General features: G+C 36.4%; 2 protein-coding genes across 7 annotated transcripts in view; both read left to right on the forward strand.

Annotated features, from left to right (window-relative positions):
- The window catches only part of rgs20 (regulator of G protein signaling 20), a 192,292-nt gene that overhangs the window by 94,454 nt on the left and 82,872 nt on the right, over positions 1–14,966 (forward strand). The gene's annotated exons all lie outside the window — the stretch shown is intronic.
- The window catches only part of ctnnd2b (catenin (cadherin-associated protein), delta 2b), a 91,706-nt gene that overhangs the window by 44,203 nt on the left and 32,537 nt on the right, over positions 1–14,966 (forward strand). For 3 of the 6 annotated variants that reach the window (XM_051883149.1, XM_051883148.1, XM_051883152.1), the window contains 5 exons: positions 3,996–4,162; positions 6,352–6,886; positions 7,093–7,236; positions 9,607–9,856; positions 12,740–12,796. In XM_051883149.1, the coding sequence (XP_051739109.1) occupies positions 3,996–4,162; positions 6,352–6,886; positions 7,093–7,236; positions 9,607–9,856; positions 12,740–12,796 (1,153 nt within the window). The remainder of the gene's footprint in view (positions 1–3,995; positions 4,163–6,351; positions 6,887–7,092; positions 7,237–9,606; positions 9,857–12,739; positions 12,797–14,966) is intronic. The other 3 variants (XM_051883151.1, XM_051883150.1, XM_051883154.1) reach the window with 2 other exon arrangements.

Here is a 14,966-nt window from a genome sequence, read left to right on the forward strand (position 1 = left end):
AATTTAATGTGTCTTTTCTTAATAAAAGTATTAATTTATTTTTAAAAAATCCTGGAAGACCCAATAAAATCATAAGAGTTTTGTGGCCTTTAGTCCATGTACTTTGAAGCATTCAGTTTGCTAGTGTACTTCTTAAAGTTAAATACACTTTTCAGAGTGCACTATACTTATATTTATCTTGGTTTTTGATCATGGCTCCAATATCTACAGCTGGTTTTACATCTAGTTTTAATCATTACAGATACACTACACATAACTTTCACTAGCCATTGGTGTCAATATCTACAACATTCAGTAATGTTTGACAGCTGTAAGCAAACTTAACTACAGGAAAGTTTAACCAAAGCATCATCTATTCTAAAACATGAAATATTGAGCAAACTGATAAATAAATCAGTGTACATGGATACATGGACCCTTAATGGGTTTTAATGAACCATCTTACAAGACAGTATATTTTGTATTTATTTACTTGCCTGTAGTGGTTTCACTCTCTCTAGTTGTTGTGAGTTATAAATAGAATTCAGCTGAAATATTTATCATCTCTGATCTAAAATGCAGGTCATAGTGTGCAGATAAAACCCCACTCCCCAAACAGATAAGTGACCAGCCACCTGGACACAGATCGTCCACCGCACAACCACTCTGTATGGCAGCAAATGGCATCTTAAGATGTCTGAGACGCTTGGGTTGAGACTGGTGAAGGACCAGAAGTCTGATAATGCATTTATGAAACTTTCAGCTCTTACTGTAAATGTGCCTCTTTTTGAATCTGATAGTGGCTAAAGTGGTTATAGTAGTAAACTCCAGCCATTTTCAATAACCGCAGTCAGCCAGTTTCTGATATTACTGGGTCATCTGAAATGACCCATCTGAAATGACCCACTTATCATCTTCAATGGTTGTGAAGTTACACTGTCACATAGTCTCTCTCTCTCTGTGTGTGTGTCCATTTATTGGAAATCTTTTCATAGACCACAGACCGTTATTGGTTTTCTTTTAATCTTCATATTTGGGGCCTGTTTTCTGTTTAAAACAAAATCACAGATGAAAATATAGCATGTGAATATCGCTAAAATAAGGTGTTCATATCTTACAGCATGTTGTGTCATGTAGATGTTTTGTAAACCGGCATTAATGCTCTGTCAGGCCATTTCAAACTGGCATCTCTTTAAAAGATTTTTTGGTGCTGTCAGACATCCTCAGAAGAGGAGAAACATGCCCTGACAGTGCAGCAATAAGCTTTGGTTAACACGACACAAACCACACGCCGTCGTGATCGACATTGCAGGCTGTCAGAGATTAAACAGCATTTAAATTCGTCTCTGTTCATACAGGTGATATGTGCTGCCGTATGGCAGTGATTGCCAAACGGGTACAAACTACAGGGGTACAGAAATTTGGATTTTGCTCTGTTAATCCTGTAAAACATAAATTATGACTTTAAAATAGGGCTGAAACTAACAATTATTTTAATGATTGATTTATTAATTGATTATTTCTTCAGTTAATTGGATTAAAACTTTTTTTTAATGTGCACTACTGTTCAAAAGTTTGGGGTCGGTAAGAATTATTTTGTGCTCACCAAGGTTGCAATTATTTGAGAAAATACAGTAAAAAACAGTAGCATTATGAAATATTATTACAAATTTGTTCCATTTGAACATATTTTAAAGCAAAGCTGAATTTTCAGCATCATTACTGCAGTCTTCAGTGCCACATGATCCTTCAGAAATCATTCTAATATGCTGATTTAGTGCTCAAGAAACATTTTTCATTATTATCAATCAATGCTGAAAACTGTGCTGCTTAATATATTTGTGGAAACCGTGATACTCTTTCAGGATTCTTTGATGAATGGAAAATTCACTACTCTTTACTGTCACTTTTGATCAGTTGAATCCATCCATGCTGAAGAAAAGTATTCATTTCTTAAAAACATAAATGATATCTCAAACTTTTGAACAGTGGTGTATATATGAATATAAAATATAAATATAAGAATATACGTTATACTATATACAGTTGCAATAAGAAGTATGTGAACCACTTGCAGAATTTGTGAAAATGTTAATAATTTTAACAAAATAAGGGAGATAATACAAAATGCATGTTATTTTTTTATTTAGTACTGTCCTGAGTAAGATATTTTACATAAAAGATGTTTACATATAATCAACAAGACAAAAAAAAATAGCTGAATTTATTAAAATAACCCCATTCAAAAGTATGTGAACCATTGATTCTTCATACTTTGTGTGGTTACCTGGATGATCTACGACTGTTTTTTTGTTTTGTGATGGTTGTTCATGAGTCTCTTGTTTGTTCTGAGCAGTCAAACTGAGCTCTGTTCTTCAGAAAAAATCTCCAGGTCCTGCAGATTCTTCAGATTTCAAGGATTTTTTGCATATTTGAATCCTTTACAGCAGTGACTGAATGATTTTGAGATCCGTCTTTTCACACTGAGGACAACTGAGGGACTCAAACACAACTTTTAAAAAAGGTTCAAACATTCACTGATGCTCCAGTAAAAAACATGATGCATTAATAGATGGAGGGTGAAAACATTTGGAATTTGGAGATCACGGTAAATTGTATTTAATTTGTCTTCCGGGAAACATGCAAGTATTTTCTTTTGCTTCCGTAGGGCAGTACTAAATGAAAAAAAATGATATTCAAGCGAAATAAGAAAAATTTTGACCTCTTCATCCTGTTCAAAAGTTTTCACCCCCCGACTCTCAATGCATCGTGTTTCCTTCTGAAGCATCAGTGAATGTTTGAACCTTTTTTAATAGTTGTGTTTGAGTCCCTCAGTTGTCCTCCATGTAAAAAGATGGATCTCAAAATCATTCAGTCACAGTTGTAAAGGGTTCAAATATGCAAAAGATGGTGGAAAACTGAAGAATTTTTGGGACCTGGAGATTTTTTCTGAAGATCAGAGCTCAGTTTAACTGCTCAGGACAAACAAGGGACTCATGAACAACCATCACAAAACAAAAAAACAGTCGTAGATTATTCAGGTAACCACACACAGTATTAAGAATCAATGGTTCACAAACTTTTGAACTGGGTCATTTTAATAAATTCAGCTATTTTTTTGTCTTATGGATTATATGTAAACATCTTTTATGTAAAATATCTTACTCAGGACAGTACTAAATAAAAAATAACATGCATTTTGTACGAGCTCTCTTATTTTGTTAAAATTTTGCACATTTTCACAGATTCTGCAAGTGGTTCACATACTTTTTCTTGCAACTGTATGTAGGATTTTAATTGAATATAGTGAAAAGCCACATTTAACTTCCAACTACATAAATTTTATGTGTTAGCACAGGAGGGCCGAGCGAAGAAAAGGGACTGCGATTTCTGTTCACGCTGACCCCGTTTTGCTGAATGTGTGCTCACTGAGTGTCTTCCAGCAGTGATTAATTATGCATGCCTTTTCTGTCCATCTACTCACTGTGAGGCTTGAAATAATGAGCAGTATAAAGGAAAGTAAAACAGAGAAAAAAGGAGGCTGGAAGACAATGAAAGAATATGAGATGAAATGGTAAAGCAATTAACCAATTTTACCAAGGTAAAATGAGGTGTGGGGAATTATATGGACAGAGAAGAGAGGGTAACAAGATTTGCATCTCCTGAAGGAAATACCTGAGCTTGCGAGGCTGCAAAAGAAATAAAGTTTTATGTAAGTTTAGATTTTAGGCTTTGATTCTATGTAAATGCAGTGCTGATTCATGCCGCTTTGGCATTGTCATGGCAATCATCATGCATCTTGTTTTCCATTGGCTGCACACAAGAATCAACAGTCACTGTAAAGGAAGTTATACATGGTTAAATATGTGCAAAGATGACAAAACCAATGGCAATTCAGTATGCAAATACATAGTCAGAAAGAAGACCAACTGCAATTCTTCATCGCTGTTGGATATAAATAAGAGTGATTGTCAAACTAATAACATTGCTCTTTCTCCCAAATTTCCTCTTCACAGGACCAGGCATCCTCTCTCAGAGTGCTTTGCAGCTCAATAATCAAGAGGGCACCTTTCCCTATCCAGTCAGTTACCATAGCAACCAGACCCTGGCCCTCGGCGACCTGTCGGCCTCCCAGCCCCCACGCAGTGGTCAGGTGGGAGGAGCCTTACATAGCTATAATCAGGTAGGGATTCATCTCTTTTTAAAAACTCTAATTTTGTCCTTTTTGTTTTAAAGTATGTTATTTGCACCCTGTTTTTACGAGAACACCCTCTGGGGGAATTCACTAAGAATTGCGTCCGCTAATAGTGCCGTTTTATGTGCATGTGCTGCATTTATTTTTTTTTTTTTTTGTGCACGATCAGTGTTCATTTTCACACCTTTCAGTCATGGCTTTTGTCTTTGGATGAAAACATCCTTTAAATGTAGTATATATTTTATCATGTCATATTCATTCATTTTAGTCATTTTTACTCAGTCTAGTTTTAGAATATTCAAACATCTTATATAATTTAAATTTTATATCATTTATATATGAAGAGTTCAGATGCAAAAGCCGATATTGAGCGAATGCTCTCCGCACATAGTATACGCTCATCAAATACTTTCACTTCAAATCCACTAAATCCCAGCTTCAGCCCATTCAGAAATACCGGTTCGTTGGCAGAAACCACTAAACGCCATTTCCCTTTGTCAGCAAAAGCCTCTAAGGCCCTGTTTACACTAGTGTGTTTTCGTTTTAAATTGCATAACTTTTGCTACGGTTACTCCTGTTGTTTACACTACTCTGGCGTTTTCGAGGGTCGAGACTTTCAAAAACGCTGCAGAGCCCGTTTTAGTTTGAAAATGCCGGGGTTGCATTTCAGTGTAAACGGACCAAAATGGAGACTTTTTAAAACTATGGCGTGGCTGCCCATGTTCGCTCTGCGTATCCTTGAGGACAGTGTAAAGCAGCCATTGTGCAGTTAAACTCTGCATTTCTTTTTAATACTGCAAGAGGCAACTGTTTACACTTGTACGCGCATACCCACTGTGTGCATGAACGGTCATGTGACATGTTTTCGGTCATGTAGTGTAGACGGAGATCATTTCTAAAATGCTGTGGGAAACGCTACTGTGTAGACGAGGATTGTTTTCATTTTAAAATGCCATTTTAAAACGAAAACACACTAGTGTAAACTGGTCCTAAGTCCGCAGAAGAACCAATCAGGAGACACGAATCGAATCATATGATTTCAAGATGAATGACGGTGTGCATATGAGCTTTCAATTTGCAAGTTTTTATCATGTTTTGCCCATCGTTACAGTGCCATTGACATTTCGCGAGTAGCAAGTAAACACAACAGTGTTCCCTTTGCTGCTGTAAAACTGACAGAAACAGATGTTTTACTATGTCTTGTTGTCTTAAAAGGTGGACTTTGCAAAAAAAGCACACATGGACTTAGCTGGTTTTACAGCAAAAGACAGTCAAATTTGTTAAATACCAATGAATTGAGTAAAGTGACATACGGCACTTTAGTCTGACTAATAACTTTTCATTGCCATTAAAGTGAAATTACTGAACCTAAATGTAGGAGCCTGATAAAAAATGCTAATTTAAAAGAAAACGTCAGATGAACTTACAGGTTTTTGCATCTGAACTCTTCATATATTATATATATGAAAATAATACCGCAAGATACTAACTGACAATGTTTTTTCACGTTTTTGTTGATGCATGTTAAAATTTAAGGAGCCCTGTACATGACATGCGTGAAAAAAATTGGTTTTGTGGCTATAAATTAAGAACTCATTCCCACAACTTCATTTGTGGTAACGTTTAATTAATTAGTTTCGTAGTTTTAGTTAAAACGTGGCCTCATTGTACTAATTTGTTCCCTTGTTTTAATTTAGTTAAATCGTAGCCACAATATCTATCACAAATTAGTACCACAATTTTACTAAAATGAGAGAACAAATGAATAAGTTGACCCCCCCCCAAATTATACTAGTCAATAGTATAATTTAATTAAAAATTGTTTAATTATCATCATGATGCACTTTTTTCATTTTATCTTTGTTGATGAGATCAAAAAACTCTTTGTAAATAAACATTTTCGTTAGTAATTTCATTGACGATATTAACACTGCCACAGTGCACTAAAAGATCAGATTAATTCAAAAGAATGACAGTGACTTAATTTAAATACTCATTTGCATTTATACTAGCCTGCAAGGTGTTTTTCTACTGAATTACCACATGCAAAAAGTGGCGCAAGCATTTAGCGAATTTACCCCTTTTTTCCTTTGAAAATATCGTGTTGGTCACCAACACTTAGCTCATAGCTCCTAGATGAGTGAAATTCTAGCTCTTTACATGTCACTTACCTCCAGGTGACGTCTAATCGTGTTGCCCAGCTGGCTGCCAGAGAGACAGCCGCCCGGGCCCATTCTCGAGACTCCTTTGCCCAGAGTCATGGCAGTGCATTCCACATGCCTGACGATCTACCAACAGCCTATGTAAGCTATTCCTGCTCCACTCTACCAGCCCAGCGAGTGAGCTCTCCCTTTTCCATGCAGGCTTTGGGCTCCCCCTCCAAACTGCAGAGGCTGGGCTCAGCCTCCGACATGCCCAGCTACGCCACTCTGGCGCGGGTGTCGTCACCCAAGCAGTCCCCGAGCCGGCTCGCCAAGTCCTACAGCACCAGTTCTCCCATCAACATGGCGGCGGGAGGGTCCTCTTCACCGCTGCACTTGGCCGGAACGGGCAATGCCTCCAGCTCGTCTCCGCTACACCAGCTCAGCGCTGCAGTAGGAAGCTACGCCACTCTGTCCCCCACCAAGCGAATGCTGCACACCACTGATCAGTACAAAATCTCTCATGATCTGTACGCCAACGCCACACTCCAGAGACCTGGCAGTCTGGCAGGTCGGTGCTCTTTGCAGGAGACAGCCTTTCCGTTTGGTAGTATCACAACCAAAAACACATAAGAACTGGTCATTTTCACACTTAGCGGGTGTTTGATATCATCTGACAGATGGATCAGAATTTGACGCTATTTTTTCCGGGTATATTTATAGCATTTTTGTTGTGGGTTAATGGTGCTTGAGAATCTGCCTTTGTCCATGATGTAGGTTCCAGGGGTTCGTACAGCAGTCAGCACAGTCACCTGGGCTCGGAGCTCAGACCCCTGCAGTCTCCTGAGCACCACATCGACCCCATTTATGAGGACAGAGTCTATCAGAAAGCCCCTCTGAGAAACTTCAACCAAGGCCAGGGTAAGATGGCAGACATCAGGCTGTCTAACAATTTAAAGTCAACAACAAAATCTTTTCATCTAAAGCATAATGACTCAGGTACAGGTATGTTTATGAAATAAAAAGCTTGTTTCAGCTTACTTTTTGTTCAAAATAGAAATGTTTTCCCTAGTGCCCAATTAATAGCAGTGAGCCACCAGACATCATCACTTCAACAGTATTAGATAGTAACAAGTTTTGCTTTAAAGGTTTTAAAGTAAATTTACTTTATTTTGTTTTATCAGTTGAGCTGAATATAATATATCATTACAACTATAAACTATAAAAGCACAGACTTTCCTACACTTATATTACACCTTTGCAGGCTAAATGGGTTTCTACTTGCACAACCATAACAAGCATGTATGCAAGTTAAAGGATTAGTTCACTTCAGAATTAAAATTTCCTGATAATTTACTCACCCCCATGTCATCCCAGATGTTTATGTCTTTCTTTCTAAGAAATTAAGGTTTTTGAGAAAAACATTCAATATAGTGGACTTCACCGGGGTACAACAGGTTGAAGGTCCAAATTTTAGTGCAGCTTCAAAGGGCTCCACACGATCCCAGCCGAGGAATAAGGGTCTTATCTAGCAAAACGATTGGTCATTTTGCTCGTCTTGCACTGCTCTGCAATGTGCCATGCATTACTGTATGTAATCATGTTGGAAAGGTCACGCTTACGCCATACGTAAGCGGAAGTACCGCGGTAGGGCGAAAAACTCCATCTCACTTTCTCCTCCAACAATAGAAATCATCCGATATCGTTGTTTTACCTTTTTTGTAAAGGCCATTTGACTGAGTCTTTGCATATTCTTGGATTGGTACTTCTGCCTACGTCACGCGTGACCTTTCCAGTGTGATTATGTAATGCATGGCGCATCTCAGAGCAGTGCAAGACAAGCATTTATGGTTAAAAAGTATATCAATTTTTATATTTTTTTTTTTAGAAAATGACCGATCGTTTTGCTAGATAAGACCCTTATTCCTCATCTGGGATTGTGTAGAGCCCTTTGAAGCTGCATTGAAACTGTAATTTGGACCTTCAACCCGTTGTATTCATCGTACCCTGATGAAGTCCACAATATGGAGAAAAATCCTGTAATGTTTTCCTCAAAAACCTTAATTTCTTTTCGACTGAAGAAAGAAAGACATAAACATCATGAATGACATGGGGGTGAGTAAATTATCAGGAAATTTTAATTCTAAAGTGAACTAATCCTTTAAAGGAGCAGTTCAGTCAAAAATAATTTACTTATATACTTACCCTCATGTTGTTCCAAACGTGTATGACTTTCTTTCTTCCGTGGAACATAAAGGAAATAATTTTGAAAAATGAAAGTGTTTTTTTTTTCATACAAAGAAAGTCAGTGGAGTACACGTTTCTTTTTCACCCCAATGCTCTTCAAAATATCTCCTTTTATGTTCCACAAAAAAATACAGGTTTAGAATGACATGAGGGTGAGAAAATGATGACAGCATTTTAAATTTTGAGTGAACTATACCTTGAAGTCAACATCAAACGCTGTTCATAACTCATTTTACTGCCTTAACCTAACTGTATATGGATTATGCTATGGGTAGGGTATGAGTTCAGAATTGATTGGTTGTGAAAAGTAGGCATTACATACCATAATGAAGCTATAAGGGAAGCATTGAAAAATAAAAGGGAATGGTGATGACATGACGTCATGTAAAAAGATTTTAAAAAGGTCCCACCAGGAAAAGTTTTTAATCAAATTTAAGTATCTTATACAAATTTGTATGCTGCAAATGTTTGCTTACTGCTTGTCAATGTGTTTTAAACTGTCCTGTTTTTGCCATGATTATAGCCTTTGGTGACATGGAAAAATAAATTAAATAATTAATTAAAAAAAAAACATTATTTAGAATGTGAACAGATGAATCGTGCACACCTGGCTTGTGCAAAAAAAAGGAAACGTTCATGTTGACTTTAAAGCGGGAATGTTTCCAGCACGGCTCTGAGCTCCAGTCAGCTGGAAAACTCTGCCGTCAGGATGAACAGCCATCAGTGGTGGTTTCTGGGTAGCTATTCAAATCTGAACAAAAGCAGGCCAGAGAGAAAAAAACTGTTTTGCATTGACACTCAGACAAGCTAATAAAGCACCTACTGAAGAGCTATCATTATGGGTCAGTTTGTTATTTCGATGGTTTAACATCCTTTCTGTTCTGTTTTGCTCCTTCTGTCCTCCTCCTCCTCCTCCTCTCTTATGATTGTAATACCTGGTAAACATGTAACATTTTTCACCTTTTGCTGCACCCAAAGATCCAATGAACCAGTTTTGTGACCAGGTCCTGAACTTTCTGCTCTGTCCATACTCTCCTGTTGTAGCCCCTTCCTCTCCCGGTGTTGACTCCATACCCTTGCAGCGCACGGGAAGCCAGAACGCCACAGGAACATTTCCCCGTTCCGGCTACGCCACTGGCCCTGGTGCCTCCACTGCCGACTATGCCAACCCCTACCGTACACTACAGTTTTGCCCCTCCACAGACTCACCCTACAGCAAATCGGGGCCTGCTCTGCCCCCGGAAGCTACGCTGGTCAGGTCGCCCTCTGTGGACAGCATCCAGAAGGACCCCAGGTGAGTCCTCCTACTGTCTAATACATCTTGAAGGAAAGGCACACGGAGATCTCACTCAGTTAGTGAGAATTAGAGTCAAACTGACATGCTGTGTGATTAACAAATCAAATAGAGCTTCACATGCACAAGTTGTCAATAAAGACATTGTAGGAGAGAGTGGTGTAAGCTGTGTCACTGTTTAGTTTAATTTGTCCTTGGGCAAGGGGAAATGAGAACTAATACAGCTAATTACATTTCAGGATGTCTGGTGTCAACTGAATCCAGAATAAAGCATCTGTAACACAGAGCCATGGTAATATGACTTCTCAAAAACAAAACAAAACAAATTAATATTTTTAAAAGAAGTTTCTTATGCTCACCAAGGCTGCATTTATTTGATCAAAAATACAGTAAAAACAATATTGTGAAATATTATTACAATTAAAATAACTGTTTTCTATTTTATTATATTTTAAAATGTAATGTATTCCTGTAATAGCAAAGCTGACATTAGCTACATTTCAACAGACATTATCCAATACTTCTTTATTCCAGTACTTCTTATTTGTGGCTCAAGAAACATTTCTTATTAATATCAGTGTTGAAATTTTTGAAACCGAAATCTTATGTAACGTTTGAATATCTTTGTCTCTTTTGATCAATTTAATGCATCCTTGCTGAAAGTAAAAAAAAAAAAAAAATACTGACCCCATAGTTTCATAGTCTTATACAATTAAAATTCATCCATATTTAATATATTTTAAATAGTGCTGTCAAACAATTAATTACAATTAATCATATCCAAAATAAAAGTTTGTGTTTACATAATATATGTGTGTGTACTGTATATTTATTATGTATATATAAATATACACACATTCATGTATATATTTAACAAAAATATATCAGATTTATATATGGGATATATATATATATATATGTGTGTGTGTGTGTGTGTGTGTGTATACATGTAAATATTTCTTAAATATATACATGTATATGATTTATACTTAATAAATATACACAGTACACATATATTTTGTAAACACAAACTTTTATTTTGGATGCGATTAATCGCGATTAATTGTTTGACAGCAATAATTTTAAAAAATAAATACAATTAAAATTCACACTATCTGCATCTTTCAATCAAAAGCAGCTGTATATGATGGTAATAAATAAATAAATAAATAAATAAATAAATAAATAAAATATTGTGCAGTTTGTGTGATTAAGGGGGTGACGCATCTTATTCCACTCTCCACTACAGCATGGATCGGACTTCACATGACCTCACTTCCTGTAGTACCTCAGATTGCCTGTGTACTGTATACTAACAAAAGCCAAAATCACAAAAAATTATTGCACAGTTGTCACAAAAGTAAACATTCTTCTATAATGATAGCGCATGATTTTATAGAGAGGTAGTCAGTTCCACCTTTTTCACTCTATCTTTATATTGGTATTAAGCATATTTTGGTTTTATCGTGTGACATTAATTTGATGTGCTGAGAGGCCATTGACAATCATCTCTTGTGAACTAAAGTACTGTATGACTTTCTCTTTTTTTGTTTGCTTGCTTTTTCTGCTAATTTGACCTTGTTTTTGTTTATTTTTTTGCCATCCCTTTTGTTGACCCCTCATTCTTTTGTTTTTCTCCCATGTCTTCTCACTGCTAGTGGTTATGGTGGAGATGGTATGACGTGTGATGCATTGCATTTACTGGCTGCAAACAATGCACAGATATGCACAGACAATTTCAGAACATGTCAAACAATGTCGTCTTTTATCTTTGGTTCACTAATTGTGTTTGGTATATTAAAGGGTGGGTCTGGCAACCATACCGGCCACAGTTTATCACCAAAATCCTTGCAAATTATATAGAGAACAGAATTTTTAACTAAAAGATCATGTATCATTTATCAAAATATTGTATATACACAAGACACTGCATTATAAATCTTTGTTCATCTTATGAAGAAACAGAAACATCTAGAACAGGGGATTTCAAACTTTTTGAATAACACCAAGGACCCATAAATATGATGATCGCAGCTATAGATTTTCATGTAAATACCCATTTTTACTGTGTGAAATATTTGTACAGGAATGTTAGTACTATTATACAAGAAACATGTTTCCAAAATTAGATTTTATATTGTCATTGTTCTTTTGGAGAGTATTTACTTCGTATTGAGTTGGCAGCATTTTTTTTCCTACTTACAGTAATGTTGGACATAATAAACCTTTCAATTTAATTCAGTTTAATTTAATATAAAAATTAAATTTAATTCAGTTTAAATTAATGTTCAGGTTTTTTTTTTTTTTTTTTTACAATTAATATTGTTCCAGAGCAGTTTTACAGGGAATATACATAGAAAGCTACACAATGAAAAAAATGTTTTAGTGATTAATCTCTACGATTTCAATCAGTCTTTAGAAAGCAGAATGAAAAAGTAATAATGACAATTGTGTTATTTATTGTTGTAACGTTCAAATTAATATCCTATGTTAACTTAAATTTGAAAACCCCTGATCTAGATGATTGTCTTGAGAAATGTATTGTGGGTTTTTTTTTTTTCTGAAAGTAGAATGCAGAGGAATTAACATATATCAGTAGTCACACTGACTGGAAATGTGAAAGCTGATCTTACCCAAAAATAAGCTATTATGTCTAGTTCACACTAGAATTATATGGATGGGAGTTCTTTTCCATTATGTGAGACCCCTCTTTAATAAAAACCAGCAACAAATAAACTTTGTAGTGCATGTTGAGAGTCAAATGTGTAATATGTTCATGCAGCAGCAAGAAGACAGCTAAACGTAAATACATTATTTTAAAAATGTCAAATCCCTTTGTGCTAGACACCTACCCTGTCTCTCTCTCTGCCTGTCTCCTGATAGGTACGACCCTGAATTCCTTGTCTGGAATCAAAATCAAGCCGAGCAAAGAATGACAAAGTAATCCAACATTTATTTACATTTCTACTCCTCATCCACAAAAGCACTGTTCTCCTCTCTACTCAACATCATATGCCTGGGCAGCATGACTGTGTTGAGACAAGCTTTGCTTTACAGAATATGTTTTTATGGATTTCCTTACAACATTTCTGCATTGTGTTTACAAGAAGAGCGCTAGGCCTTTATTCATCCACAGAAAGGTTAATTTGTAATCAAGTCTGAGGTCATTTTTGATTAATTAGATTAATGGAGTGATAGAAATCAGTCATAGAGTTACATGAAGAGCAGATGTTCAGATCTCTCTTGGCTTTTCCAGGAGGAGTGATACTTCATAGGTAACCAGAGTTTGTTCATTTCTGCAAAGCATCACATCGTGTGTGTGCGTGTGTGCGTGCGTGTCTCCTGTTGTGTTGTTATTCATCGTTTTGTTATCATTTTATGTTAAAGCATGCTTATTATCCTTTTTTTTTTACTTTTATTTAACACCATTGTCTTCCTTTCAATGCAAGCAACAGCCATGATTATGTTGTTGTGTACCACATTGTGCATAATAGAATCACTGTATTGGCAACAAAACATGTTAAGATGGGGATGGATTTAGTTCATGTTGTCATTTTGAAGTGTATTAAGTGAGACTACACTTGTAATATCTCTTACAAACATGCTAAGCACAGTTTCTGTCAAAATAGTTGCTACAATTAGTACAGTAAAACTACGGTAAAAGTGGCATTGGATGGCATTGAAAATGAAATGAGTCAAACAAGATAAGACGCATTATAAACCTTATGTTATGAATGGCTCATGAATGTTAAGTATATGTATATATATATATATATATATACACTTTTCTTTTGAACTTTCTACTCGTATTCTATATGTAAAAAATGTAGACACTTATGACTCAATCATGATTTCCACAAACATATTAAGCAACACATCAGTTTTCAACATTGATAATAGTAAGAAATGTTTCTTAAGCACAAAATCATCATATTATAATGATTTCTGAAGGATCATGTGACTCTGAAGACTAAAATAAAAGCTGCTGAAAATTCAGCTTTGCCATCATAGGAATATATTGCATTATAAATTAATATATTAAAATAGGAAACCATTATTTTAAATTGTAATATTTCACAATATTACTGCATTTTACTGTATTTTTGATCAAATAAATGCTGCCTTAGTAAACTTCTTTCAAAAACGAAAAAATCTAAGGGACCTAACACTTTTGAACGATAGATAGATAGATACCCTCGCGCACCCTGTTTGCGCAGACATCATACATCATCACCGCGTTTCATGCTCTGCAGACTTTATGTAGACAGACGTCAGTCACGGAGCACCACAAACAAACAGCAGCCACCTTTTTCAGTTCCTACCGAATCAAAACAATGAGCTTATGCTGCGTTCACGCCATAACTACCGTAATTAAGAGATGGCAACTCGTGGCGTTCTAACCGGAGCTGTTCAGTCACACTTGGAGTTATGTGTTTCCATGTCAACAGTATCAACACCGAAATGAATCTGCAGCAGTCAGGTACAAGCTATCTAAGTTGTTTGCATTCATTATTATTGTAATGTTATGTGCTTTGAGATATGAGGTAGTTTAACGCCATCTCTTGTGACACTTTGCCAAGAGCAGCTGTGTGTGTGTGTGTGCCTTCATGTTTTTTGGAAGAGGCGTGGCTTTGGACGGTGATTTGCAGGGAGGCTGGGATCTCGTGCTTTCGATGCTAGCAGGCTAACGTTAGCATTTCCCAGATCCCCTACTGCACCTTTATGTATGTAATGTCATTTTCCAGAAATGCCTTTGTCATAAGGCATACGCTCCTCTGTGATTCAACAGAACTCTTTTGATTCCAGTATAATACTAGTAATATAAGATGTGAGGATTTATTTGACCATTTTGTGGACATCAAATTCATGTGACTGTTTTGTTTAAAAAAGTCAGAAGCATTTGCCTCGTTCAACACTGCATTAATATAGTCTAAAGCTGAGAAGTGCAGTGTTGATTCTCTGATCTGTACTCTGAGTGGGTGGCAGGAGATGAAGTGGTCACTGAACGTGACAGAGACATTTCCTGACCTCTCTCATTGCAGACAGTTCAAGCCGCCTCTCAGGACCATTCAAGCATGTGTGTGCTGAATCCACAACACTGCTGACCACT

This window comes from Ctenopharyngodon idella, chromosome 2, assembly GCF_019924925.1.
Source record: "Ctenopharyngodon idella isolate HZGC_01 chromosome 2, HZGC01, whole genome shotgun sequence".
In the NCBI taxonomy this organism is placed as follows: Eukaryota; Metazoa; Chordata; class Actinopteri; order Cypriniformes; family Xenocyprididae; genus Ctenopharyngodon; species Ctenopharyngodon idella.